Raw genomic sequence first — 26298 nt, forward strand, 5'->3', positions numbered from 1 at the left:
AATGCAATTCAGGTGGACTTGTTAGGAAGATTTGGGGTTGATATCATGAGGGGAGACAGTCAAGGCAAAGCTTAGTTGAGAGGTCCATGTGTTAGGACTTTTCAGAATTCTCCAAAACTGTTTAAAGGTCCTTAATGAGACATCCTGCTGAGAGTTGCTTTATGTTTGTTTTGCTTTTTTTGGCTAAGACATGTCGTATAATCCTCCCTCAGCCCCCTACCATTCAAGGGCCTTACGTCTCACTTGTGGTATAAGAATCCAGAATATGGGTTTCCATGCGGTTTTTAGTTCACTGTGTGTTCACATTAGAGAGAGCGCAAGGGATCACTCTTCAAATCTAGATTTATTCCTTCTTTTACCAGAGCCTTCCCAGGGCCAGGCCTGATCTAGCTCTGTACTATTGGACTATGATGGAGGAAGGAAAGCCAGAGCCCAGGGTCATGAGCTGAGCAGGATGTGGATGACATTAATCTCTCCCAAGCAACCTGTCAAGGTGTTTGCCAGCATCCCTGGGATAAAGTGATGGACACAGCCTGCCACAGTCGTTTGAGAACTTGCCCAGTTTAGAGTACAAAGGCTTAGAACCCACATCACCAAACACTGTAAAACCAGTGATTATTTGCATGATCTTAGAAAAGTATTTTACCTTTCTGGGTTCAGTTACCTGCCGAGTGAGGGTGTTAGACCCTTCCAATTCAGGATGTTATGTGTGGCTGACACGGTGCCCTTCACAGCGTACATGGAGAACATGAGTTAATCTACAACCACATTAAATTGGGAGTGAAGTGAGGCAGCGTTTAACCGTATTGCACTGTGCTTTTTCATCACCCTAAATGTGCTGCAGGAACAGAGGCCGTCACCTGGCGGGTGGTCCTGATGAAGCATTAAGGAACCATTTTTCTTCCTTTCAGACCAATGATGCCTTAGGAGCCACCTGGAATTGGCTGTACTTCATCCCACTGATCATCATTGGATCCTTCTTTGTTCTCAACCTCGTCCTGGGAGTGCTTTCTGGGTAAGCCAAATGTCTCTCTCTCCTTTCTAACGATAAACTAGTGTTCCTGACTCCTTGCGGATTCATTCATGTAACCTTCATCAACTGGGCAGCCCCTATGTGCTAAAAGCTGTTCTAGATTCTGGGAAGGCAGTCGTGAACCGTTGTTTTAATCATCTTTAGTGTTCTTAGGAACTGAAAAGTCTTTAGACTGGTACAACCTTGAACATGGTAGCTAATGCAAGTCCATTTATCCATCCATCCTTTCATTCTGTCACTCAACAGAGACCTTCTGTGTCAAACACTGTGCTGGTTGATAGACATATGATGTTTAATAAGAAACAGGCTTTACCCTCAAAAGGTTCTTACTCTATTGTGTATCGGACATCAGATTCCATATCTGTGGCTTGAATTAGTATACATCAGTTAACAAGTACTGAACGTTCAATGCCATCGCAAAGAGCACATAAAGTATAAGGCACGGTTTCTGCCTTTAAGAAACTTACGTTTTGCTGAGAAGACAACACAACCACTTGAAACAGGGAACAGGAGTTCTTTTACTGACTAATATAAGATACAGTTCATTTGTTTGGGGGAAGGGACAAATCTATATAGTCTGAAGCTATCAGAAATGGTTTCATAAAGGATTGGGATTTTGCTTGGGATACAAAATATGTAATAGAATAAAATAGAATATATGGGAGTGAATATTCCAGGAAGTTGAGCACCACACCATAAGCAAACATGAAGAAATGGGATTCGTCATGGAGAGTGAGGAGACTAGAATGCAACCAAATTTAACTTGAGTGGAAATTTCATTTGGGAATTGAAAGGCTAAAATAGGAGGGCTAAAACAGGGCCTTAGAGAGGCTTTCATTTTTCTGAGCAAAACTGAACATAATCTCTTGTCTGAATGGCAGACATTCTTGAAATGGAAATTTATAAGGTGGTCCTTCTCTTTAAACGTGGCAGATTGAACCAAGTTGGACGTCTCTTATAAGTCCACTAACACAGGAAGTAAATATTGAAAGGACACAGTGACAAAGAGAACAGGAGAGGGTATGAAAATAGATGAGAGATGTCAACAGAACTTTTGAAGCCAGTAAATGGTAACTAATCTAGTGGCACGAAAAGCTGAGGTTACACTGCCTCCAGCGAGGAATGCCAAGAAAAAAGCAAAATGAGAGAAAGGCTCATGAATTGAGGCACCAGGTATGTCTAAAAGCTGGGGTATGGGGGGGATTCTAGAACAAGAGGATTTTTCCCAGTTCCTAGATGCATTCTCCCCAGTACCTTAGATCTCTTCCCCCAGACACTGCTCACAGGTGCCTGTCCCACCCAACCCCCGCACCCCCCCCGCTCCCCCCCCCCCAGCCAAAGTTAGAAGACTTCCTCTCTGAGGAGGCTGAACCAGAGAAGCGTGGAATAGTAACATCAGGGTGGGGTTGATATTCTGTACTGAAAACGGGAGTGTTACATGAAAGTCCACAAACTGAACGTCATGCTCCCAGCCCACTTCTGCTTGGCTCTCAAAAATGTAGCAATGTGGTGGAGTTCACAGCCTTCCCCTATGGGGGAACTACCCATCTGAAGAGAAAAGACGTCTGTATCCTGATATTTGAGGGTAATCAGAGAAATGGTCCCATCCCTCACCTTCAGTGAGGCTCACCATATTAGTTTCCTGAGGCTGCCCCAACAAATTACCACAAACTAGGTGGCTTAAAAGTGTGAGAGAAATTGTCTCATAGTTCTGGAGGCTAGAGGTCCAAAATCTGGCAGGGCCATGCTCCCTCCAAGGGCTCTACGGGGGAATTTCTTTGCTTCCTCTTCTAGCCTCTGGTGGCTCCAGGCATTCCTTGGCTGTGGCTGTGTCACTCCAGTCTCTGCCTCCATGGTCAAGTTGCCTCCTTCTCTTCTGTCTAGAATCTCCCTTTGCCTCTCTCTTATGAGGACACTTGACATTGGATTTAGGGTCACCTGGATAATGCAGGATGACCTCTTCATCTCAAGATCCTTAACTTAGTTACATCTGCAAATATCCTTTTTCCAAATAAGGGAACATGCACAGGTTCCAGGAATTAGGATGTGGACCTATCTTTGGGGGAGGGGGCCACCAGTCAAACCACTACACCCAGCATTCTACAAGCCCCAACCATTCGTGCAGGAATTTCCAGTAAGCCTTTTGTGCTTTGCTCTTAAATATAAACACACAGCTAGGGGTCATCAGCATTCAAAGAAAAGGTCCAACACAAAAGACAAAATCAAAATAATAAATAGGAAAAAGGAACTTGAGGGAACAGGAATAATGCAGGGAGTGGAAGATAACTTTTTAAAAGTATAATTGATATCAACAGAGATAGAAGAGAAATTATTTTATCTACAAGGCAGCAGATTGCTATTAAAAAAAGAGAACATTTAGCAGTTAAGAAGAGCTCTTGGAAATTAATGTAAAATAATTAGTGTAAAATTCATATTAATGTAAAATTAATTAATGTAAATATATTAAAATGTAATAAAAATAAATAGTAAACGGTTGGATTATAAAGTTGATGAAATCACCCAGAAAGTAGAACAGAAATAAGAAAATTAGAGGATTGGTTCAAAATTGAACTAATAAGAATTCCATAAAGAAAATAGGGAAATGGAGAGGAAGAAATTAACAAAGAAAAATACCAAAAATGTTCTCAGAACTAATAAACTCATACCGCCAGATTAAAAGATCGGTTGAGACATGTGCAAGGATATTCTTTCTAGCATTAGTTTTTGATGGTGGGGACTTGGAGACAACCTGGGTACCTATAACTAGGAGAGTAGTTAGGTGAACGTAACTCTTGGATGACATACTATGTGACAGGAGCAACAAAGACCATGTACATGTTAAAAAAAGAGTTTAGTGAAAACAAGAAGGAAACAGTATAATACCATCCACATAAATTAAAAAATACATGTACACATAATATACTGTTCGTAAAAATTCATTCAGATAAAAACTATACATTGAATATAGTGTAATGGTTGTTTGTATGGCAAGGAGATGGGAGGTGGGTGTGGAGAAAAAAGGGAACAAGTGAGTTAATAATAAAAATGCCAACTGAGCACTCAACACAACAGCTGAGAAGAGACTACACCAAGATAAACCATGACATTTCAGAGCATCTGAGTAAAATAATATTCTGGAAGCTTCTGGTGCTTAGTAAGGAGATGAATTTTATCTATAAAGAATCAGGAATTAGGATGGCTTTGGACACCTCCATGACATTGAAAGTTAGAAACCGATAGAGAAGTTCCTAAAAAATTTTTTGGAAAAAAATTTCCAAGATAGAATGTTTATACCTAGCCCAAATAGCAATTATCTATGAGGATGGAATAGCAATATTTTGAGACACTTTCTCTGAAGAAGTTACTGGAGAATGTGAGTCACTAAAAATAAAGAATTAATTGAAGAAAGAGAAGGACCCCGAGACTCATGGAAACAAGGGATTCATTAGAGAGAAAGAAAGGAGATTTCCAGGATGATGATGAAGGGAACTTAAGGATAATAACTGTCAGAAGTCCTAGTGAGCAGCAAGTTCAGATTTGAGTAGGATGACAGAGGGCTCTAAAAATATGTTTAAGAAAACAATGAAATTAATATGTTTCCCAATGTGTATTATTCTACCTACAAGAGTTTAAGTTTTTCTAAAACTATGTATATGAGTATATAAATATTTATATGTATTTGCACACACACACCAATCTAAGCAATTAATTCCACAAAATACAGAAGTGTTACCACTAAAGTAATATAAGCAAAGTAAGTACTCTATACCACTCAGCTGTCAATCAGACGTACATTGTTCACACTGGATTTTGAGATAGCCCCTGTGGTGCTATAATTGCCTTAAGAGGATGGGGGAGAATAAAGATGGGGGAGGAGAAGGGAATGTCAAAGACTAAAATCTTAGGTTCTACAGTGGGGAAGTCCTTAAGTGATAACTAAAAGTGAAATATCAAGAAAGAACAGTTGTGTAAGTATAATATTTATAAAATTGGAAATGAATACTAGAAGAACCAGGTAAAAGAGTTATAAGTGGTTGCCTTGGGGAGTCAGGTTCAGGGGTGAGAAGGGGTGAGGCAGTGGGCTGCTATTTTTTCATTACAAGCTTTAAAAACTTTTGACTTTAAAACTCAACATGCATGACTTGGAGAAAAATAGAAATTAAATTTTAAAATTACTGCACACACACAAAAAGTGCAGGATGAAAGGAGTGTATAAGACTATTCGTCTAGCATCATGGGGGGAGGATTGGCCTGGAGAGAGACCAGATACAGGAGGATTAAGGAGGAAACAGCCATATTAGTCAACTCTGTGGTACTAAGAGCCTTGGGTGACTTGTGAAATGGTTATGAAGGAAGGACAAGAGACAGTGTGAAGAAGTTCTTAATAGTGTATGTCTTGAGTGGAGAGTCATAAGACATAATGCGATTTCTTATGTATGTACTCATTCAGTGAGCATTTATTGACATTCTTTATGCTCAATAGGTAATTCTCTCCACATAGCCTATAGCTACAAGTCACCTGCTCTACCTCAATGACTGCCCAGGAGGGACCTGACCATAGACTTCTTTCTTCTTGTATTTCTACTGAGGGGATAATCTCTTGTTTGTATAATCTTAGCCGACATTCTTTGTCCTTACTTGTCCACATTTTAGTTGAGAAAATTCAAGTCAGATTCTCACTATTGAATAACAGGTCATTGATATTCCAGATAAGGTTCCAGTGTGGGTTGAGGATGTGTCATAACAGAGCTGGAAATGGGACAGAGCACTGCCCTGAAACACAATTCCTGTCTGACCGTGTCCACTCTGATGGACTAGCTCTAGTTTGGAATTGCATCTTTGAATTCTCCTACATCCTTCTCTGGGTGGGAAAGCATGGGAGGTTGGGAGAAATGGGAGCTTGGGCATCTGACAGTCACGGGTGAGATCCTAACCCTGCCGCTTGTTAGCACTGTGCACTTGGACAAGTTACTCTGAGCCTGCTTCCTCCTCTGTGAAATGGGATAGCCATATCCCTCTCCCAGGCAGAAGCCGAGCCCAGGTCTGGCATGGAGTAGCCGTCAGCTCTTACACCCTTTGATATTATCGATGTTCGTTTACTCTGCCTGTTAGGTGCAGGTGGCTATCATCTGAGTAGCAGCCTGTGATGTTGGGCTTGAACCTGCCGCGAGGCCATCAGTTCCTCTCTGACCGGGAGACGGCCTCCTCAGGCTGGGAGATGAAACAGAACTGCGTGACATATGCCTCCTTAGCACTTCTGGAGAAGCCTAGGAAGTGACAGCAGCAGCTGGGAACAGCTGGTGTGAATAAATTCCAACATTTCAAGGAGTGTTAACAATAGGGGCCTTACAGGCCGGGGTTGGAATATTTCTGTCCTGGTTTCTTTTTCTCGTTCTGATGCTCAACATGTATTGGGTTTCACTGGTGTCTGCAGAGGGTTCGGCAGCAGCTAGTTCTGTGTACAGGGCTGCGGGGGTGGGGTGGGGGGGCATGGGCTCTCTCTCCTGCTTTGTCTGGTTCTCACATGCCCCTGGAGGGGATGGAGGCGTTCTCCTTCGAGTAAGAGTTTGCTTGGGAATTGCACTCATAAGCCAGGGAAAAGCTCTGAAGGTTTTATCTCTGGGATACATGTTCCCAGTGACCTGCAGGCAGTTTGAACGTTAGGTACCAAGGTTTCCTAAAGCAGGGAGAAGGCAATGGAAGGAGGAACCCCTCTGCCGGGCAAGTGAAGAAGAGTCCGGTGAGTGGGGGCAGGCAGCCCGTACCGGTGCTTATGGCCCACCAGGTGTGGAAGTGATGGTTGCACCTGTCCCAGGGGCACGGGCCTAGGTGGGAGGAGCGCTCAGAGGTATGTCTGTCAGTTTCAGTGTATTTAAACAGGAAGTGTGGATAGAAGCTTTGTCGCATTTTTACTTGTCTCAGAGGAAATGGGATTTGATGAAAACCATTAGTTTAGGCTTGAAGAGAAGCAGAGCTTCCTGTCTCCATGGAAACAAAACAGGGTTGCTTAAGTACATCCTGAAGTGCAGTCAGGGGCTACAGGGCAGAAGGCTCATGCAAACAGAAAATGACCCTTATCCCATCGCCTCTGCTCTCTGCTCCCAGGGCTTCTGGAGAGAGGGAGGTAGGCTTGGGGGAGCAGCTGTGCTATCTCCAAACCAGGGCAGGGACAGCCAAGCCAGGGACTGCTTACACATGCACACAGGGAGCATGTATGTAAAGCATGTCATAGTTTTCAGAGCACCTTTGCTTAGGTAGACACTATCTTTATTTACAGATGGGAAGAGGGCGGTTTAGAGGTGCTAACCCCCAAGTAGTTGCTGCCAGAGGTGTGGCCAGAGGTAATAATTTCCCACCTTCTGGTTAGGGACTTGTTTTAATACACCTGCACCAGGTGACCTCCATCCAGGAATACTGGCACCCAATGTGGCACAACTAGAGCAAGTTGGCCAGTGGTTAACCTAGAATATCATCCTGACCATACAGATGTTGGTACGAGTTTTAATCTGCACCTACATTGAAGCATGTACTTATTCTCATACACTGGTCTTCAGTACACAATGTGACCTGGTACATACAAAGTAGAAGATGCCAAGGCCCACTGTCCAGGTCCTCTTGCCCTCAAGACTAATAGGGAGTGGTGGACTGTCCGTATAAGAGGAGGAATTCTTCTGGTCGCATCTCTTGAATGAGTGGAGTGGCTCCCATGACTGGCAAGATGACTGTGGTCCGTCTGTCTTGTCACCAACTCCTTTGCTGGGTAGGTTTGACGATTCAGTGCAATTCAGCAAAAGCTGATTGTGTGGCTACTGTACTTAGAACACCACGCTAGACTCTGAGATTACAAAGATGAGTAAAAGAGATTGTAGATTAATTAAGGAAGTCATTCAAAATACATGTAATGGTGTCTAAATTCAATAGATCCAGAATTCTAGCCCTATCAAAAGTTAAAGGTTCATATGTCATGTATTTTGGGCACCTACTATCTTGTGAAGCATTGCTGAGAATACAAAGGTGAGTAGGACCTAGGTCCTGTCCACAGGGAAGAGGCTAATGAATGTACCTTCAATATTAAATGTTGGATATCCTGAGTCACCTGCCATTGCTTCCCTCTGGACGTTAGGAGGCGGCACTTGAGCATTTCCCAGGCCTGACTTGAGATAGGAATGGCTGGTGGTCTTAAGAAGGAAATTGTTCATGCCCAGATCGGTGGTCCAGATGAGCGCTCTGAGGGGTTGGTGGGTATCAGTTTGGCCTGTGTGTGATCTTCCCGAGGCAGACTGACATCGAAGGAGACTGGCTAAGATAAGCGTGTGCATGGACCACACGGTAATTCTCCTGCCAGGATTCCAGCACTGGAATCAACTGGGAGGAATTCAGCGAGCAGGTCCTGAGTGCTTGCTATATGTCACTTGCTCCTAGGGCTGGGAATGAGATCAGACAGGGACAGAGAGCTGCTACCCTCAGGGAGCTTGTAGTCTAGGTGGAGAGGTAGAGAGATAGCACAGGGTGAGCATTTATATTAGATGGGGGCAAGGATCAGGCAGGACCACCTGAAGAAGGTGACATTGATGCATTCTTTTGAAGAATGAGTAATGGCCAGCAAGAAGAAGGGAAGAGGACTTTCCATCAGGTTGGTAGTCAGGAAGATGTATAATGAGAGGCCATTGTGAGTGACTGGAGTGAAACATGTCGGGGGCTGTAGAGGAGGTGAAACTAGAGGCAGCGGCTCATCATGCAGGGCCCCTCCTGTGGGCTGAACCTGAGTTCAAACCTGACCCCTAGAGCTCGTGGGGGGCGGGGTTCTCAAGCTTAGCGGGGAAGACAGCCAGTTTGCATTTGAAGATGATTACCCTGGAGAAGCGAGATTAGAGGCAGGGAGACATGTTTGGAGCAACAGATGAAGAAAGAAGCAGAGAAGCAGTGAGGCAGAGGGGAGTGGTGATGGAGAAGGTGGACCAGATCCAGGAGTTGTTGGTGGGATGGGATCTGCATGACTTGGTGACTGTGTGGGTGTGTTTGAGTGTGTACTGGGGGTGGAAATAAGAGGGAAGTGTCTTGGACTACTTCTAGATTTTTTTAAAGTTTTTTTATTGAAGTATAGTTGATTTACAATATCGTGTAAGTTTCAGGTGTGCCACACAGCATATGTATATATACAAACACACACATGCACACATATATATTCTTTTCCAGATTCTTTTCCCTTGTAGGTTATTACATAATATTGAGTATAGTTCCCTGCGCTATACAGTAGGTCCTTGTTGATTATCTGTTTTATACATAGCAGTGTGTATATGTTAACCCCGGCCTCCTAATTTATCCCTCCCCTAACCCCTCTTTCCCCCTTGGTAATCATAAGTTTGTTTTCTGTCTGTGAGTCTCTTTCATTCGGAATTGAGCCACTAGGTGGTCGAGGGAGAAGACAGGACAAAGAGGTTTTGAGGGAAAGAGTTGAGGTTTTGTACCTATAGGGTTTGAGAAAGCGTAACGCATTTTACACCTTTGGCGAGTTCACAGCAGTAGTGGAGGGTTTGTTTTAGGTTGATTTTTTTTTAAGCTGTAATTTATTGAGACTGTGCTATGCACCAAGCATTGTGCTAATCTCATGACACATATTGTTTCATTGAATCCTCACCATGACCCTTGAGTTAGTACTATCCTTTATAAATAGGATAGCTGTGACGGGAAGGTTTGGTAATTTGCCTAAGCTCACAGAGCAGCAGGTTCAGACCTTGGATGGAGGTCTGGCCGGACCCCAATACATCTTGCATATAGTTTAAATGTCCTTGTTAAAAGGAATTTATCTGGGATCTAGTATCACAGAACTCGATGGAAATGAAGGGGCCCTTGGTGGCTGGTGGGCCATACAGAGCTTTCCAGTCCTGCAGACAGAGATTTCATGTCAAACACCTGTAATGACCAGAGTAGAGTGTTCATATTTCCCACCTTGACTGGAAGCATGCTCCTGGATGAGTTGCTTGCCCATGGGACTCCCACATAAAGCTCTGAGGGTTTGTGGAAAGCGTCTGCATTTCCCCAAGAAGCTGTTTTGTGTATCAGTTGTCAGAGTTGTACCCTAGAGTGTGATAAAAATTATTTGAGGCAGAAGGGACTATAAGTGTAGTTTACTCCTGGCCTCCATGTTATAACCGAAGAAGTCTGACCAGAGAGTGAAGAGACTTTCTGAAGTCATACGCAGCTATTTAGCGGCAGATCTTGACTAGAACCTAGTCCTCTGGTTCCCTGTTCAGAGTGCTTATTTCCTCTGCACAAATGGGGATAGCTTAGTAGTAAATACAGACTCTGTCAAGAGCATACCTGGGTTTGAATCCCATGTCCGTCACTTGTCATCTGCATGACCTTAGGCAAGGTGCTCCACTTTTCTATACCCTCGATGACCCGATGGCAAACAAGGATTCTAGGATCCACCGTGTAGGATTGTTGGGGAAACTAAATCAGCTCATTCACGTTAAGTGTTCAGTACCTGGGAGATAGTAAATACTTAATCAGTGTTAGCTCTGAGTAGCAGGTTTCTTCTCTCCAGACCTTGGTTTACACCTCAGTAGGTAGGACTGGAAAAGAGTCATTTTTACTTACCAAGTCCCCCCATTGAGTCAATTAGCATGAACTCGGGTGTTTTCAGATGCCACTGGTCGGGCTGACCACCCATGGCACCCTGTTCCCTAGAGGGAATAGTAATGATGGATCATTGGACCACCCCCCTGTACCTCCACATGTGGCCATCACCTTGGACACTATACCTCCTGCAGTTTCTTAGCAATGCCCTCTGCTCCTGTGGTCTGGAGTAAGCCTTGCCCCCTTAGTTTTCCTTGTCGAATTCCTGCTCATCCCTCATCACCTGTTTCAGCTTTGACTTCCTTCATGAGATCTTTCCAGATCCATACCGCCACTCCCATTCTGCAGTTAGGATTAAAATCTTTCTCCCATATGCTCTCATAGCACTATGTACCTGTCCATTAGAACCTATTACTCAGTATAACATTACACTATTTTGTTATGTCATTTAATAATAATGCTAAAGAAAAGAGCTAACATTTATTGAAAGCTCGCTATCTGCCTGATACTGTGCTAAATACTTTATACACATTATTTTGATTAATTTTATAACAGCCTCACGAGTAAGGTAGTATTGTTAACCCCATTTTATAATAAATGAGGAAATGGAGGCTGAGAAAGTTTGAGTCTTAAATATGACTTATCAGGGGGCAGAACTCTCCTGTCCCGCCCAGGATGCACCGTCTTCCTTGTATTGGAGTTATGAATGTCCCTGTCACCTGTTAGGTTTTATTCCTTTTTTTTTTATTGTTTCTTTTTTTTTGGCTGCATTGGGTCTTTGTTGCTGCGAGTGGGGGCTACTCTTCGTTGCGGTGCGCGGGCTTCTCATTGCAGTGGCTTCTCTTGTTGCAGAGCATGGGCTCTAGGCACACAGGCTTCAGTAGTTGCAGCATGCAGCCTCAGTAGTTGTGGCACACGGGCTTAGTTGCTCCGCAGCATGTGGGATCTTCCCGGACCAGGGATTGAACCCGTGTTCCCTGCATTGGCAGGTGGATTCTTAACCACTGAGCCACAGGGAAGTCCAGGTTTTATTTCCTATGTTGGAGATGGCTTTCCACATAATTGGACCTCTCTTAACATCTTAGTGCCTTATCTTGTGCTCAGTACATAATTGCTGATTGAAGGGAAACCAACTAACACCAGGCCCCTCTTAGAAGATTTCTTAGCCCCTTGTGGCATTCTGGAGAATAATACTGCAGAGGACTATGAAGAGGCTGGTATCTTGAAAGTCAGGAGCACAGTCACTAGCATTGGGGATCCAGGGGAAAGCCCAAGAGCGGCTGTTTACTTTGCAGAGTGGTGGTCCCTGCTTGCATCTAACAGGTGTTACAAACATGCAATTGTCACATACTGAACATTTTTTCACATAGCTATTGATTTTTTTCTTTTAGTTAATTGCTCATGTCCTTTGCCCATTTTCCTCTAGCCATATTTATCTTTTTCACATGAACTTAAAATTTCTATTTATGTAGTGAGGATATTAATCCATATAAATCACATGTGGCAAATATTTAGGGAACAATCACTTAAGGATAGTTAAAGCTGTCATCCTAGTGGGAATTGTGGGCAACTAAGTCTGTTGGAAGCACAGAAAGACTAAAGCAGTTATTCTTTTCTTTTCTTTTTTTTACCGTAGAGCACTTCATTTAGAAAGCATTTCATGGGTATTCATTGGTTTAATTCTCATAGTGACTCTAGGAACTGTGTTGTTAGGAGACTGAAGTTCAAAAGTGAGCAAGCGACATGCCTGAAATCCTAAATGTAAGGGTGTGGTGTTCTGACCCTTAGTCCAGTGCTCCTGGTTACACAGAACACTTTTTCCCATTCTGGAGTTGGGTATTGCCAGTAGAATCTTTGCTGTTCAGCTTCTATTCAAGACATAGCGGTGTGATTTACATACATGCTCCAACAAACCACAAAATGCTCTTTTGAATTTAGTTATTAGGTTGACAAATATTTATTGAGCACTTACTATGTGCCAAACACTGTTCTAGATGCTGGAATTGAAAAATCCCTCCCCTCATGTAACTTATATTTTTGTGTTGCACATGTAATCTCTGTTTTCTAGAATATTGCTCCCCATTTTAAGATGTACTAATATGAAGAAGTATAATCAGTGCCAGTACCCTGAAATCACACTTGTTGATAACTTTATGAGCTGAGATTGTGAATGTGAAATGTAATGCTTTGAGAAGAAAAAGGCTCTAGGTCTCTTTTATTGTTTAAAATTTGTTCCCTCTCAAAAGTCAAGCTCTAGTGCACTCTTTTATTTATCTGGGGGAGCAGGGGCTGTACTGGGATAGATGGTTCTGAGGGCCTGGGCCAAGGTGGGAGGATCATTGTCTGAATATGTGTGTGGTGGGGATGGAGCAGTGAAGTCATATCTGGTAGAAACTAACAATCTTATCAAGAAAGGTCAACTCCGAGAGGCAGGGTCAAAGTGTTAACAGAAAAGGAATAGAGAAATCAGTGAGTACAACAGTCAAGATAAATCATCAAAACAAGGTACTGTTTTACATGGACTCATAATTTTTCTAGAGCAATTTGAACATTAGACCTGGAATTCATTAGGTGCCTTTTTGGTGATGAAAACTACAGCTAAATATAAAAATGCGTCCATTCTCTGTTGAAGGATTTTTCGTGCATTAAATTTTTAGTTGGCCAAGTTCTTAGGTGACTGAAATAATACTGTTATCTCCTCTGCCATAACCTGAATAACTAGGTTCGAGATTCATTCTCGAACACTCTGATACCTTTATTTATATATGTGTGTGTACATACATACATTTGTACACACACACACATACACACACACAAATATACACACATATTTATATGCATACACACATACACACACGTATTTCCACACATGTACATGATGCTTATATTCATGCTCACACTTTATATACATGCTGTATTCCAGTCTTTGCTCCTCCATAAAGTACTTAAGGACCCCGTAGGTGACTGTACAGTTCTCTGAATTTGCCTTGTACAGTGTACACTGTATTGCACACTTGCACACTATATTTAAGCCTCTTTTAAGACTGTTTCTGTCTTAAAATCCCATTTAAGTTATCTGTTTTTCAGAGGAGGAGCTAATTTGTGTTTAATAAAATAATATAATATAAAATTATATTTAAGAAGGTGGCTTATTACCAGGCCAGCCTGGATTTAATTCACCCATCTGCTACTGAGCTCCAAAAGGGATATTTTCACTTGGGTATCCCTTACATGTCTCAAACTTAGGATGCTCTAAACTGAATTCATTGCCTCATTCCCCTACTCCACCACTAAAAACACCCACTACTCTTCCATACTCTCCCTCTGTTATCTATTATCACTTTAGTTATCCAAGATAGTAACCTTAGTTAACCTTAGTCCTTTCGTTTTACTGATTCTCTGCATCTAGTTGCTCATCGAGACCTACTGATTCCCCCTTTGAAAGGTTTCATGAGCTGTATCGTGGACTCTAGCAATTGCCTCTTTAAGTGCTCTGCCTACTCTAGTGCAGCCTGCTCTCCATGATCAAAGCAGTCTTTCCTAACTAGACATCTAATTACACAGTTTGTGTACCTTAATTATTTATAATGGCTTTCTATTGCCTAAATAATAGGATAATTTATGTGTTCAGTTTTTCAACAAATAGGTATTGTGCTTCTACTGTGCCAGAAAGTGTTCTAGAAACTGGGAATATAGCAGAGAACAAAACAAAAAGTCTGCCCTTGTGGAGCTTGAATTCCAACACGGGGAGATTCTAAGTTGTTTATTCTCATTTAGGTAAATAAGAAGACAAACACTGTACTCGAAAAGGAATGCTTCAGATGACAAAGATGTCTGTTTTCCCTAGTTTCATCTTTAACTTGAATATTAATAAATGCAAATAAGATTTACTTTACTAAATGGAAATTTATCTGAAAACTATAGTATATAAGAATATCCAAGACATTTCTTAGAACAGTGAGGAACAGGGACTTTTCTCCAAGTAGTAAAATGTGTTCTAAAGCTGCAGTAATTGAAACAGTGTGGCCTGATGTAGTAATAGGAGGACCAAAATGAGATTCAAATATATATATATATATATATATATATATGAATTTATAGTGTATGTAAGTGTCATTTCAAATTAGTGAACTTATTCAGTGAATTGTGTTGATAACTGGCCAGTCACTTGTAAAGAAAAAGTTGAATTGGCTCCCCATCTCTTATATCTTATACCAAAGTAAATTGCAGGTGGAGCAAGTACACGTTTTTAAAATGAAACTATAAATATTCAAAAAGATTACGGACTGTTTAAAACTCTTTAAGGGGGAGAGCCTTTCTAAGCATGATACAAATCAGTAAGCCATTAAGGAAACAATTGATAAATTGAATTTGTAAAAATAAAAATGTGCTGACTACCATAATTCATTAATAAGATCAAAAGACAAAATTTGAGTTAGTTTTGAATTTTAGATTGAGGTTTAGGGACGGTGGTTTTAAAAAAAAAGGTGATTGATTAGTAATAAGACTGTGAAGAGCTCTAGCTGTGGAGAGAAAGTGAGGATCTTAGGCACTGATGGCTGAAATGAAAAAGGGAAAACAGAGGTGAAGATTTTAGGTGATAAAATAGTCAGGACAACGTAAATGATTGGCTGTAATGGGTGAGGGAAGATTATTTAGGATACATCCCAAGGTTCACTTGCAAATGTCTTGGAGAACTTTGGTTTTCCATTTACTGAGATGAATAATATAGGAAGAAAAACATCTCTGTTCTGGGAGGAATATGCATGCAATTTCAGACAGAGAGTGTTTGAGGTTCAGGAGAGCCTAACAAGTAGATAGGATCAGCCAATATCTGTGTTTTGAGAACAGAGGGAGAACAGATGAGACACACTCTCAGAACATAGTAGAGAAGATGGCACAAATAGATAGGGTTATCCGTGGAGGGCATGTAGAGAAGAAAAAACAGAGCCAAGGATAAAGATTTCTAGAATGCTAGCTATTAAAGAGTTAAAATATCAAGATTGGTCAAAAGGATATCACAAAAGCATCACATCGTAGAGGGCAAAGAAATACAGGATTTCTAAAAGGAATGAGAAAATCCCAAATGCTGAATGAATCATAGGGTCAATACAAAGATGACTAAAAAATAGCTGTTGAAGTTTTCAATGTGGAGGACCTGGCTAGCTTGTTTGTTTGTTTTTTTTTGAAACAATTATAGAGTCACAGGAAGTTGAAAAAAAAGAAGTGCAGGGAAGACTTGTATCCTCTTCACCTAGTTTCCCCAGTGATAACATCTTGCATGACTATAGTACAATACCAAAACTAGGAAATTGACATTGGTGCAGTCTGTAGAGTTTATTCAGATTTAACTGGTTTTACATGCACTCCTGTGTGTGTGCAAGTGTGTGTTTGTGTGTGTGTGGTTCCATGCAGTTTTATCAAGTGTAGATTTGTGTAACCACCACCATAATCAAGACGCAGAACTAGTTCGTTACCATGAGACTTCCTCATGCTACCCCTTTATAATCACACCCACTGTCCTCCACTCCTCAACCCCTGCTAACCACTCAGTTGTTCTCCATCGCTCTAATTGTGTCACTTTAAGAATGTTATTTAAATGGAATTATACAGTATATAACCTTTTTAAATTGACTTATTTTTTCACTCAGCATAGTTTCCTTGAAAGCCATCCAGGTCTTTGCACGTATCAATAGCTTATTCCTGTTTGTTTCTGAACAGCATTTCATGGTGTGGGTGTACCGCGGTTTGTTTTTCCATTCACCCCTTGGGAAGACATTTGAGTTGTTTTGAGTTTGGAGCTATTACAGATGAAGCTGCTCTGAACATTTGTCTACATGGTTTTGTGTGAACGTAACCATGAGATAAATGCCCAGGAGTATAATTGCTGGGTCATAGGGTAAGTGCATCTTTAGTTTTATAAGAAACTACCAATCTGCTTTCCAGAGTGGCTGTATCCTTTTACATTCCTGCCAGAAAAAGTGAGAATTCTGGTTTTTCTTTGTCCTCACTGGCTGGTTTTTAAAAATTAAATAATAATATACAATGAACACTAAAAAATATCACAATTTATGTGGAAATTTTAAGGTAATATAAGTAATGTAAACCAATGATTATTAGATAGATCATGTTTTTAAACATTATGGACCAAGAAGTTCTCAGAAAAAGAGAATAAACGGCAACAACAAAACCAACATTAGATGGATTGGAAAGATGAATATGGAGTTAATAAATTTTAATTTTAATAGTTAAAGGCTTTAAAACAGGATAATCACAAACACATCTCCAACTGCTAGCTTCTTTAATCATCAATTTATTAAAAAGTCCAAAGAAATGGTCCTTGTCTTGTAAGACTTCTCAAAGCTTAGCGCAACCTACTTTTCTGGCCTCAATGCTATGTTCCCTCTCCTTTAGCCCTGCTACACACTCGCTGTTCCTGGATGCCCCAGGTACACACACCTCCATTCCTTTGCCTAGAAAGAACCACCATATCCCCCTTCATACACCTGCCTTATTTGACTAGGAAACTCTGACTCATCTTTCAAGGTCAAATTCCCCTTAAGTACCCTCATCTGTGTTTTTCTTGCACTATTGGTAATCCTCTATTAGAGCACTTGTCTTATTTTATAGCTATTTGTGGAGGTCTCTGTCCCTTTCATAGGGTTATGAAAGCAGGCACCATGGTGAGCTCACCTTCCTTTCTCCAGCACTTGGCAAGCGTAATTAACAGGCATTCAGTGGGCTCCCAGTAGATACCCTCTAGTGAACAAATCAAAGGCCGTCTTCCTGTGTATGGGATGTCCACATTTGTCAGAAATTTTCCTGAGATTTTGGGCGCTGTTTTCAGTGGCTATAATTCCCTGAAACCCAAGTTTAACATTAGTTGAAGAGCGGAGCACAGATGACTGTAGCAGAACTCCATTCTTTTGCTGGTGTCAAGGAACAACTCTAACAATTGTGCTTAGACCTTCTCCATTACAGGGAGAAGGAGGGAACATTTGTCATTATCAGATTGATGGACATAAGCCACTGTATCAAATCCATGGCTGTTTGAGGGGCTTTTTAACAGATTTTTTTTTGCTGACAAAATTTATCCCATATGCTCATTTCACTGTGGCTTTTATGCCAAAATCTTAGTTTTTTCAACATTAGAAAAATTTTTTTTGCTTGAACCAGTGTCTCTTTTTCTTGTCTGTGGAATCTCATAGTAACTGATTTTACCACATAGAAATTCGTAATAGTATTAGAGCCTCACTTCATTCTGAGCTTATAGCCCACAGTCAGGCCCCTATAATTAGACATGTTTTCTGTGTGCTTGCAGACATGTGCACACTGAGGTGGCTGAAATAATACCTCCCAATTTCCCCGGTTGATAATCACAGTCTTTATAACTTGGTTATATACTGGGTACTTGGCATTTCTAGCTGTTACGTTTCAGTGCCGTTAGAGTTGCAGTTGAATTAAAAGTTCTTTATTTTCCCCTCGGTGTCAAGTGCATCACCACACTCTCAACACTTAATTATCATTGCATCCCCAAATATTCCTCATTTAGCAAAAATATTGCAATTACTCTTTCCTGGTGAAGAAGCAAACTCTGTTACGCAGGGAGAACACGGAGACGGTGTGTTCCATAGAGAACCCAGGAAATGAACAGCTATTGAGAGCTTTGAGAGAACAGGAGGGGACCCCAAAGCCTGTTAAAGGGGCCACATTACTCTCACCCATGTTAAACTAAACTTGATAACCAGTCTGTTTACCAGCTGACAAATTCATAAGCTTAAGTTGACCAGACCAGAGGAGACCCTCACCAGAGTTGACTGAAATGGCAGTAAAATGGGACACGAATCTTCCCGACTCCTCCCACGACCTTGTGTGCTGTACACAGAGAAGTACCTCTTCCATCACCTTGCCCCTGCTTTTTCACATTATGCTCTTCCTTTAGAACAATACCCAGTGGTCAGATATAACACAAGGGAGGGATGATCTTATTAGCAGACATCAATGCCTCAGCCAGCAGGTATCTGAGACCCAGAACTGAGAGGAGGAGATATGAGATAATTTTTTTAAGCAGAGGAAGGCAAGGAGAAGAAACACCCATTTGATGATTTATGAAGATTTTTTTTTCAGCACACATTTATTAAGCACCTGTGTTTGATAGTGGACGAGAAGTGGGGTCCCTCACCCTCATGAACTTCATAGTCGTGAAGTTCTAATGGCCAGGACAGAAAGCAAGCAAGTAGCACCGTATTAATGGTACATGTTATGAAGCAAATGAACAGCCTTTGAATAACAGCTCTAACTCTTGTCTTAGGGTGAAAAACATCAGACTTGAGAGAGCAACATGGGTCTGACCTAGGTGTCAGATCTGTAGACATACTTTTCTCAGCCTGACACAAGGGCTCCCTCACTGGAGAGATGGCACGTGTTTTGCTCTAGAAGGACAGTATCTGTTATTCTGAAAATGTCACTTCCCAAGCAATGGGACTACAAAAAATTAACAAGCAGTAGTATCTTGAACGTGTTAATTAATCTGTGTGGGGCACCCCCTGTTCTGCACTCGGTGGGGTTAAAAAGGGTGCCTCTGTGTTAACCATCAGTGAAAGATGCCCCAGTGGATCAAGCAACTTAATATTCCTTCCAGAGATAATGAGCCAGCATCCAGGACTATGCTTTTGTTGATATCTCTGCCTTCTACATTCCCTCTGCATACACCTATGAATAGTTAAAGTCTAAAACGGTCAGAGGGAACCCCAAGGCCAAGTCACGTCCCAGATTGTCTACTCCCCAGAGAAGAAGGATGTTATTGATTCAGTCACTCATTTCTGGCCCCTTTTCTCAGCACTGTCCTTAGAAGCAGTAACAAATAGCTATCTCTAGGTTGGCCATTTTTACAGATGAGTTAAACAGAAATTAACCTTTCTTTCTAGGAATTTCTGGTCCATGTATATAATCTTTCAACCCTGGTCAAGATTTGGTCCTGGCAAAATTTGAAAAGTAGGCATTGATACTTGAGATGACATACCTTTGTTCTCCCCAAGTTTAATGTCACCCGTTCCTTTTTCCCATCCTTTTTGTCAGGGAGGAAAATGATTTGCTGGACTAACTGGCTCACAGGTAGTGTTTTGGGCTGGGTTCCTCTGAAAGAAGATCGTAAGAAAAGGATTGGGGCTAGGTAGTTTATTTGGGAAGTGATCTCTAGCTGCAAAAGGGAAAGAATGGAGACATTGAGACAGAAGTGGCAAAGCCAAATAATATGTATTAATTGAGACAGTTTCTGGTACGGGTTGCTGAGGCTTAACCCACTGGGAACCTTGTAAGGAACCATATAGGATATATTTCAGAATTGCTCCACTGAGGACTGAGCCATTGGGATATGTATTTACATATAATCTCCCTTAATTCCTGGCCCTCCTTGAGTGATGACACTTTGAGGCTGCCCTGCTTGTGGGCTGATCAAGCCCCTGGGGGACTGGAGAAGTCCCTCAGACAGAGAAACAGAAAAGTGTGGGCACTTGAAGTGGGGACTGTCACATTTGTCAAAGCACGCAGGACCCGTCCACCGCAGCTTCAAGACAACTCAAAGGGGACCTGAGGGAATATGAAGTGGGCCATCCAGAGCATACACTGCTTGCTGCCCATTCAAGGAATATTTCATTCATCCAGCATTTGTTGAGCACCTACTATGTGCCAGGAACAGTATTTCTGAGGTTAGTGTCCAGGTAAGTTAAAAGAAGCAGAGTGGGAATAGAGCCTTGAGGTATGGAGTGGGCTGGAGGAGCAGGTGGTCGGTCCACTGCTCAGAATGAGAGCATCCTTCAATGGGGAGGAGACAGGTGCTCTGGGAGTAGGTGTGCTGCTTAGAAGCCATGGGCTGGGCAGGACACCCCTGTCATATCCCACAAGGCCAACACAACTCCTGAAAGTTGAGGTCAGCGTGACCCCACTCTTCTCCTTACCCATTTCTCTCCGCCTTCTCCTCTCCCCAACACACCCACCATTCCAGTGTATCCCAACATGCGTTTGTCCTACTCAGCTTTCCTTCCCTTTTCACCCTCCCCTCCCCTTGCTGTGAAGTACAGTATTCCCTTTATCATTATTTAGTTCCCTCATCTACGCAGCTAATCCTATTATGGGCCAATTTAAGCAATGCTGGAGTCTGGAGCTTTTATGACTTAAGCAAGTGGAGATCTCCTTCTGTTAACAGTGATGAATGATATAATAAGTAAGCAGAGTCTCAATTAAAACACTCATCCAGGCTTCCCTGGTGGCACAGTGGTTGAGAGTCCGCCTGCCGATGCAGGGGACATGGGTTCGTGCCCCAGTCTGGGAAGATCCCACGTGCCGCGGAGCGGCTGGGCCCGTGAGCCATGGCCGCTGAGCCTGCGCGTCCGGAGCCTGTGCTCCACGATGGGAGAGGCCACAGCGGTGAGAGGCCCACGTACCGCAAAAAAAACCAAACAAACCAAAAAAAAACAAGAACAAAAACACTCATCCATCACTGGTGATGTCACAAAGTCTAATCTCAAACTCAATTGGTCTGTGAATTAAAAATATTGGATCTCAGTAGCCAGAGGGTCATTCAATCTTAGAGCCTCAGGACACTGTCCCATAATCTGGGTCAGGCCCCTTCTGTCCGTTTCGTACCCCGCTCAGCCTAGCATTCCTATGTTCTCTGTCCCAGTCATCTTCCCTCTCCCCAGTGGGGAGAGCAGCAGAGGCGCGGGGCTGTCAGGAGGAAGGAGTTCGTGGGTATACTTTGTCCTGACCACCTCTCTTGGGTCACCCAGACCCCAGCGCAGAGAACCAGAGCATGAGTCCTTGGGGTGACAACTCCTTTAGCAGCAGTGTGGCCCAAACAACCATTTCACCTACAGGTGCCCCAGCATGCCAGAGCTCAGAGCTTCCTCCTCATAAGTGAATGAAGCAGGTGGGAGCCAGCGCCAGCCTCTCGCGATGGCTTGTGTTCAGTGTGGGAGTTCAGGCTCTCTCCTCGTTTCGGTTTCCTGTCCCTCTCTGTCTCCGTCTGGTTCTTGATAGCAAAGGTTCATGTTATAATTAAACAATCAATGTAGTAACTTTTCTTTGGGGCTTGCCTTTCCTTTCCTTTCGGCAACTGTAGCTCCTCTGATCTCCGGAGAGCCCGCATCCAAGGTGTTTTCACTTTCCTTCATGTACAGTTGTGGCTGTTTCTTTTTTTAAATGCTGTTTTCAAGGGTTAACAAAGGATAAATAAAACACAGCATGTGCATGGTTTATATAAGCAGGAAGGAATAAATCTGCTTCTCTCTGCAGGAAGAGAGAAGGAGGAGAGAAGAGAGGGGCAAGCTGATGGCTGTTACCCAAGGCCTTGCTGCCAGACATCACAGAGATTTGAAGCCTAAGAATATTAATTGGATATTATGAGAACAGGGGCAATTTCAAATACCCAGGGGGACAAGCAGTGCTGAAGTAGAAAGTGTGTGAGAAAATTTACCCGGTGGTGATATTGGTCGTATTTTCTTCCATGTTTTGTTTCATGTGCAAAACATATACGCGGCGAGATGGAAGAGGGAAAAGGAGTTCCTGGAAGGGAGAAGTGGAGGGGAAATAAACTTTGAGAATTCTAGTTGCCATAACAACATAATGAGCTCCAAAATGGCATCTCTGAACTAGTTTTGCAGGGGAAGCAGGGGAGCCCAGAAGGAAAGAATTAAAATAATACAAATAATAAAGCAGTGATCATGAGGCCAAGGACGCCTCTGAAGAGGCTCTTAACACATCCTGCCGCTACCTGGGGACCTGGACTGTGGAGCTGCTCGCTCCTGGCCGAGCACGGCAGAGACTGCGGGAATTGCCGGGCCGCGTACAATGCTTCTCGCAACCTCCTGGGCTCCGGACAATGCGAGGCTAAGAGATTCTGACAAAGAAAACTGCATTGTGTGTGAGGCATATCGTAGGGGGAGAAGCCTCTGAAAGCCAGGCTCTCGTCCTGCTCTGCTGCCCCTTCCTCTCCTCCCACTTGCCCCCCTCTCAGCGTTCCTTCTTGCAGTGGGTTCCCTGGCACTCAAGTGACAGTGTGCACTGTATCCCTGTCACCACAACAGTTTAGAACAGAAAGTCTCCATCACGGGGCACTCATTATAACTAGAAAGCTCTTCTCCCCAGTCCCAGAACTGTGTAGGGTTCAGACAAAAGAAGGCAGCATTGAGAAGCATAAAATGTGAGGGCTGAGAAGGATGTGTAGGTAATGGTTTGTTCGTCTGCCATACTCACATTGGAAATGCACCCAAAGCATCTTAGAATTGTTTACTCTTAAAAGAGGTATATTTAATGAAGCAACCCCTCGGTGTTCTCTTATCCTTATTCAAATATCATTCATTTCTTTTTCTCATTAGAATAGCTGTGGACATTTCAATACATATCCTTCCCTCGTATAATCAGCGATTATCTTACAGCATTTTGAACCAATCCGTGAATTAACAGCCTTGTTCTTAGATCTGCGTGAAATTGGGGATCCTGCTGCCACCTTGTGCTTGCTTGACATGGGTACCCATTAGTCTATACGCTGTTATATCTCTGCTGCCAAGCACAGTAGCTAGCACACTCTAATTACTTAATATGTTTGTTGAATGAATGAATGAGTGCTTGATTCTGGTTCAGGTTTCAGGCCCTTTTTATTATATGTGCTCTGGCCAGACTCTCACAAAGGGCTCTTTGGCCATAATGCACATGAAGCTCACCAGACGACATACAGGTGAGCCCTGTACCCCTAAGAAGGACAGCAACGCCACTGAAATGAGCACATCACGCTGAGTGAGTTCTTCGGATCAGCAGAGACTAATCTACCAATCTCTCTTCCAGATATTAACCGGTTACATTGTTCGTATTGCATTACACTTCCAATATTTTAGACCCATTTATTAGTGAGGGGACCTCCTTTTTCTCTGGCTTCATGTATCCATGCGGAGGACCTTCCTCCAGAAAACACTGCATTTCTCTCCCTACCCTTCATTCATTCCTGCCGACTCATAACTGGTAAGAATAAAAGAACTGGCTCCCTCAGCCTTTTTCTCCTTTTTAGGGCCGGCCTGCCCTCCAGGTGTGGGTGTCCTCGCCTCCTCTGGCTCTTGGCTTACCGGGATAGCACCCTGTAACAGGGCGGGCTTAGACGCGTAGCTTGTGCCTATGACTGGGCGGCTCAAAATGCTGAAGCAAATGTTAGAGGTGGAGCTGAAGCCATGTCTCCACTGGGCTGGATCCGAAATAAAGCTGATGTTTTTGTCTTCTTGTATCAGACGCCTACATATTCTGTTTATCTCAGTTGGTTCCATAATCAGGAGGAGAAGAAATATATTGATCCCCACAGTACTGTTAGGGTTGATTGGAAAGTCTTTTTTCCCCCTTAAACATGGAATTTAAAATGATACGGTACAACCTCAGATGCGATTTTTGTCACATTCAAGGAATCCAGAAAGTTCAGTGTGCATCCCTTAGATATTTATATTGAAGGTCAGTCGGGAAAGCATAGTTACAGAACAGAAATTATCTTTGTAGCACACTTGACTGGTGTATGGCCTTCTGATCACCAAAAACAGGCGAATGAAAGAGAAGTCTGAGAACTGGTTCTTTCTCTTGGGGCTTACGTCCTCCCCAAGAAGCTTAAACCTGCTGTTCTTTCATGTTGGCGATCGCTGTAACAGGCGTTCTGTGGCTGGGGGTCAACTGTGGCTTCTATCAGAAGAGCAGCTTTGTGGAAAGAAGGGGGATTTGAGCCGGACTTTGAAGGGTGGCTAAAATTTAGGTAAGCCAGGGACGGTGTGGAGTGGGGTTGGGGGAGAGGAGCATTTCAGGCTGGAGGAATAGGATGAGCACCAGCTTTTTTTTTTTTTGCGATACGCGGGCCTCTCACTGTTGTGGCCTCTCCCATGGCGGAGCACAGGCTCCGGACGCGCAGGCTCAGCGGCTATGGCTCATGGGCCCAGCAGCTCCCCAGCATGTGGGATCTTCCCGGACCGGGGCACGAACCGTGTCCCCTGCATCGGCAGGCGGACTCTCAACCACTGTGCCACCGGGGAAGCCCGAGCACCAGCTTTGAGGCCCTAATTTATTTGTGAGATAGAGGACATTGCATTTGACAGTGGTGCAAACGAGGTTGGCTTATAGTTGTGTCTGGCCAGATGATGGCAGGGCTCACAAAAGAGGGGATTAGGTTTGCTCCTGCAGGTGGGTGAGTCATTGTGTATACTGGATGGACGATACAGGATGACCATGCGGGATAGAGTGTTTTAGGAAGATGGACTTACAGACCTGTCCTGGGGGCAAGGACTCCTGCTTATCTAGTTCTTTTGACACCTCCCCAACTCTTTCATCTTCTAGGAGCTCTGAGCTGTCTCTCAGGAGGACTATGGCTGTGTCCCTCTGTCAGCCACTCTGCACTGTGACAGACATGCCGGGCACAGAAGGTAGGCTAGGATGCTTCTGAAAGGACTGAAAGAGCATTCATTCCACCGAGACCGTGGCTTTGAGATTTGCGGTTACGTGTGAGGATGCACATTGTTTCAAAAGAAAGGCCTTTTTTAAAAGATAAATGAAAAATCAAAAATAATAGTCACCATTCCCTTGTAAACACACACATCTAGGAGCTGTAGCAAAGGGCTGTACGTCATAACAGTAATAGTAATAATAAAGCCCCTGTTTATAAAGTGTTTACTGAGTGTTAGGGCTTTTCTTACTGTGTTTGGGCATCTCTAACATATATGCTTCTAACAAGGACATAATGAACAGTCATTAGGATTTTACAGTGCTGGGGGTAAATACAGACAAAAAAAGGCAACCCCTGATGGGAATGTTTTGGAAGAGTCCCTTACCAAAACTAGGAGACTGTCTAGCATAGTGGTTTTGGAATTGGAGAGCTCAAGTTTAAATCCTAACTCTTCATTTTACTGTTGTATAATGATGGGCAAATTTTCCAACCTCTGTAAGCTTCAGTTTCCCAATCTTTGAAGTGGGGATCGCAATGCTTCATAGAATTATTTTGACGTTGATTAAATGAGATAATAAACGCAGTGAACTTTAAACAGTGCCTGGCACATAATCGATGTTCAATAGCATAGCGCTATTATTATTAAGGGCAACTTAACTAACCTCCTGTGGAAACATAATTTTTCTTTCATCCGCTGTATCTTTGAGTTGAGGCTTTGTAAGAGCCTCTAAATAACTAAAACACGATATATAGTGAAAGTTACACTTTTTCTCCCTCATATTCCTTCAGCAGCTTTGCATGACTCATTTATTAGCATCTTAGAATAACAGAGCCCCAGAAGAGTGGTACCTAGGCAGGACAGAATCATTTTATTTATTTATTTACTTATTTTAAAAAATTTATTTATTTTTGGCTGCGTCAGGTCTTCGTTGCTGTGCGTGGGCTTTCTCTAATTGCGGCGAGCTGGGGCTACTCTTTTTTTTGTTGTTGTTGTTGTTGTTGTTTTTGTGGTACGCGGGCCTCTCACTGTTGTGGTGTCTCCCGTTGCAGAGCACAGGCTCTGGACGTGCAGGCTCAGTGGCCATGGCTCACGGGCCCAGCCGCTCCGCGGCATGTGGGATCTTCCTGGACTGGGGCACGAACCCGTGTCCCCTGCATCGGCAGGTGGACTCTCAACCACTGCGCCAGCAGGGAAGCCCCTGGGGCTACTCTTCGTTGCAGTGCG

At 43.0% G+C, this 26298-nt stretch overlaps 1 protein-coding gene across 3 annotated transcripts in view; it reads left to right on the plus strand.

The window, feature by feature from the left end:
* Window positions 1-26298, plus strand: part of CACNA1E (calcium voltage-gated channel subunit alpha1 E) — a gene marked incomplete at its 5' end in the record, with an annotated part of 295319 nt that overhangs the window by 155241 nt on the left and 113780 nt on the right. For all 3 annotated transcript variants that reach the window (XM_082675182.1, XM_082675183.1, XM_082675184.1), the window contains one exon: window positions 912-1015. In XM_082675182.1, coding sequence (XP_082531308.1) covers window positions 912-1015 — 104 coding nt within the window. The remainder of the gene's footprint in view (window positions 1-911; window positions 1016-26298) is intronic.

Source organism: Grampus griseus (assembly GCF_964374135.1).
Source record: "Grampus griseus genome assembly, chromosome: 1".
Classification (NCBI taxonomy): domain Eukaryota; kingdom Metazoa; phylum Chordata; class Mammalia; order Artiodactyla; family Delphinidae; genus Grampus; species Grampus griseus.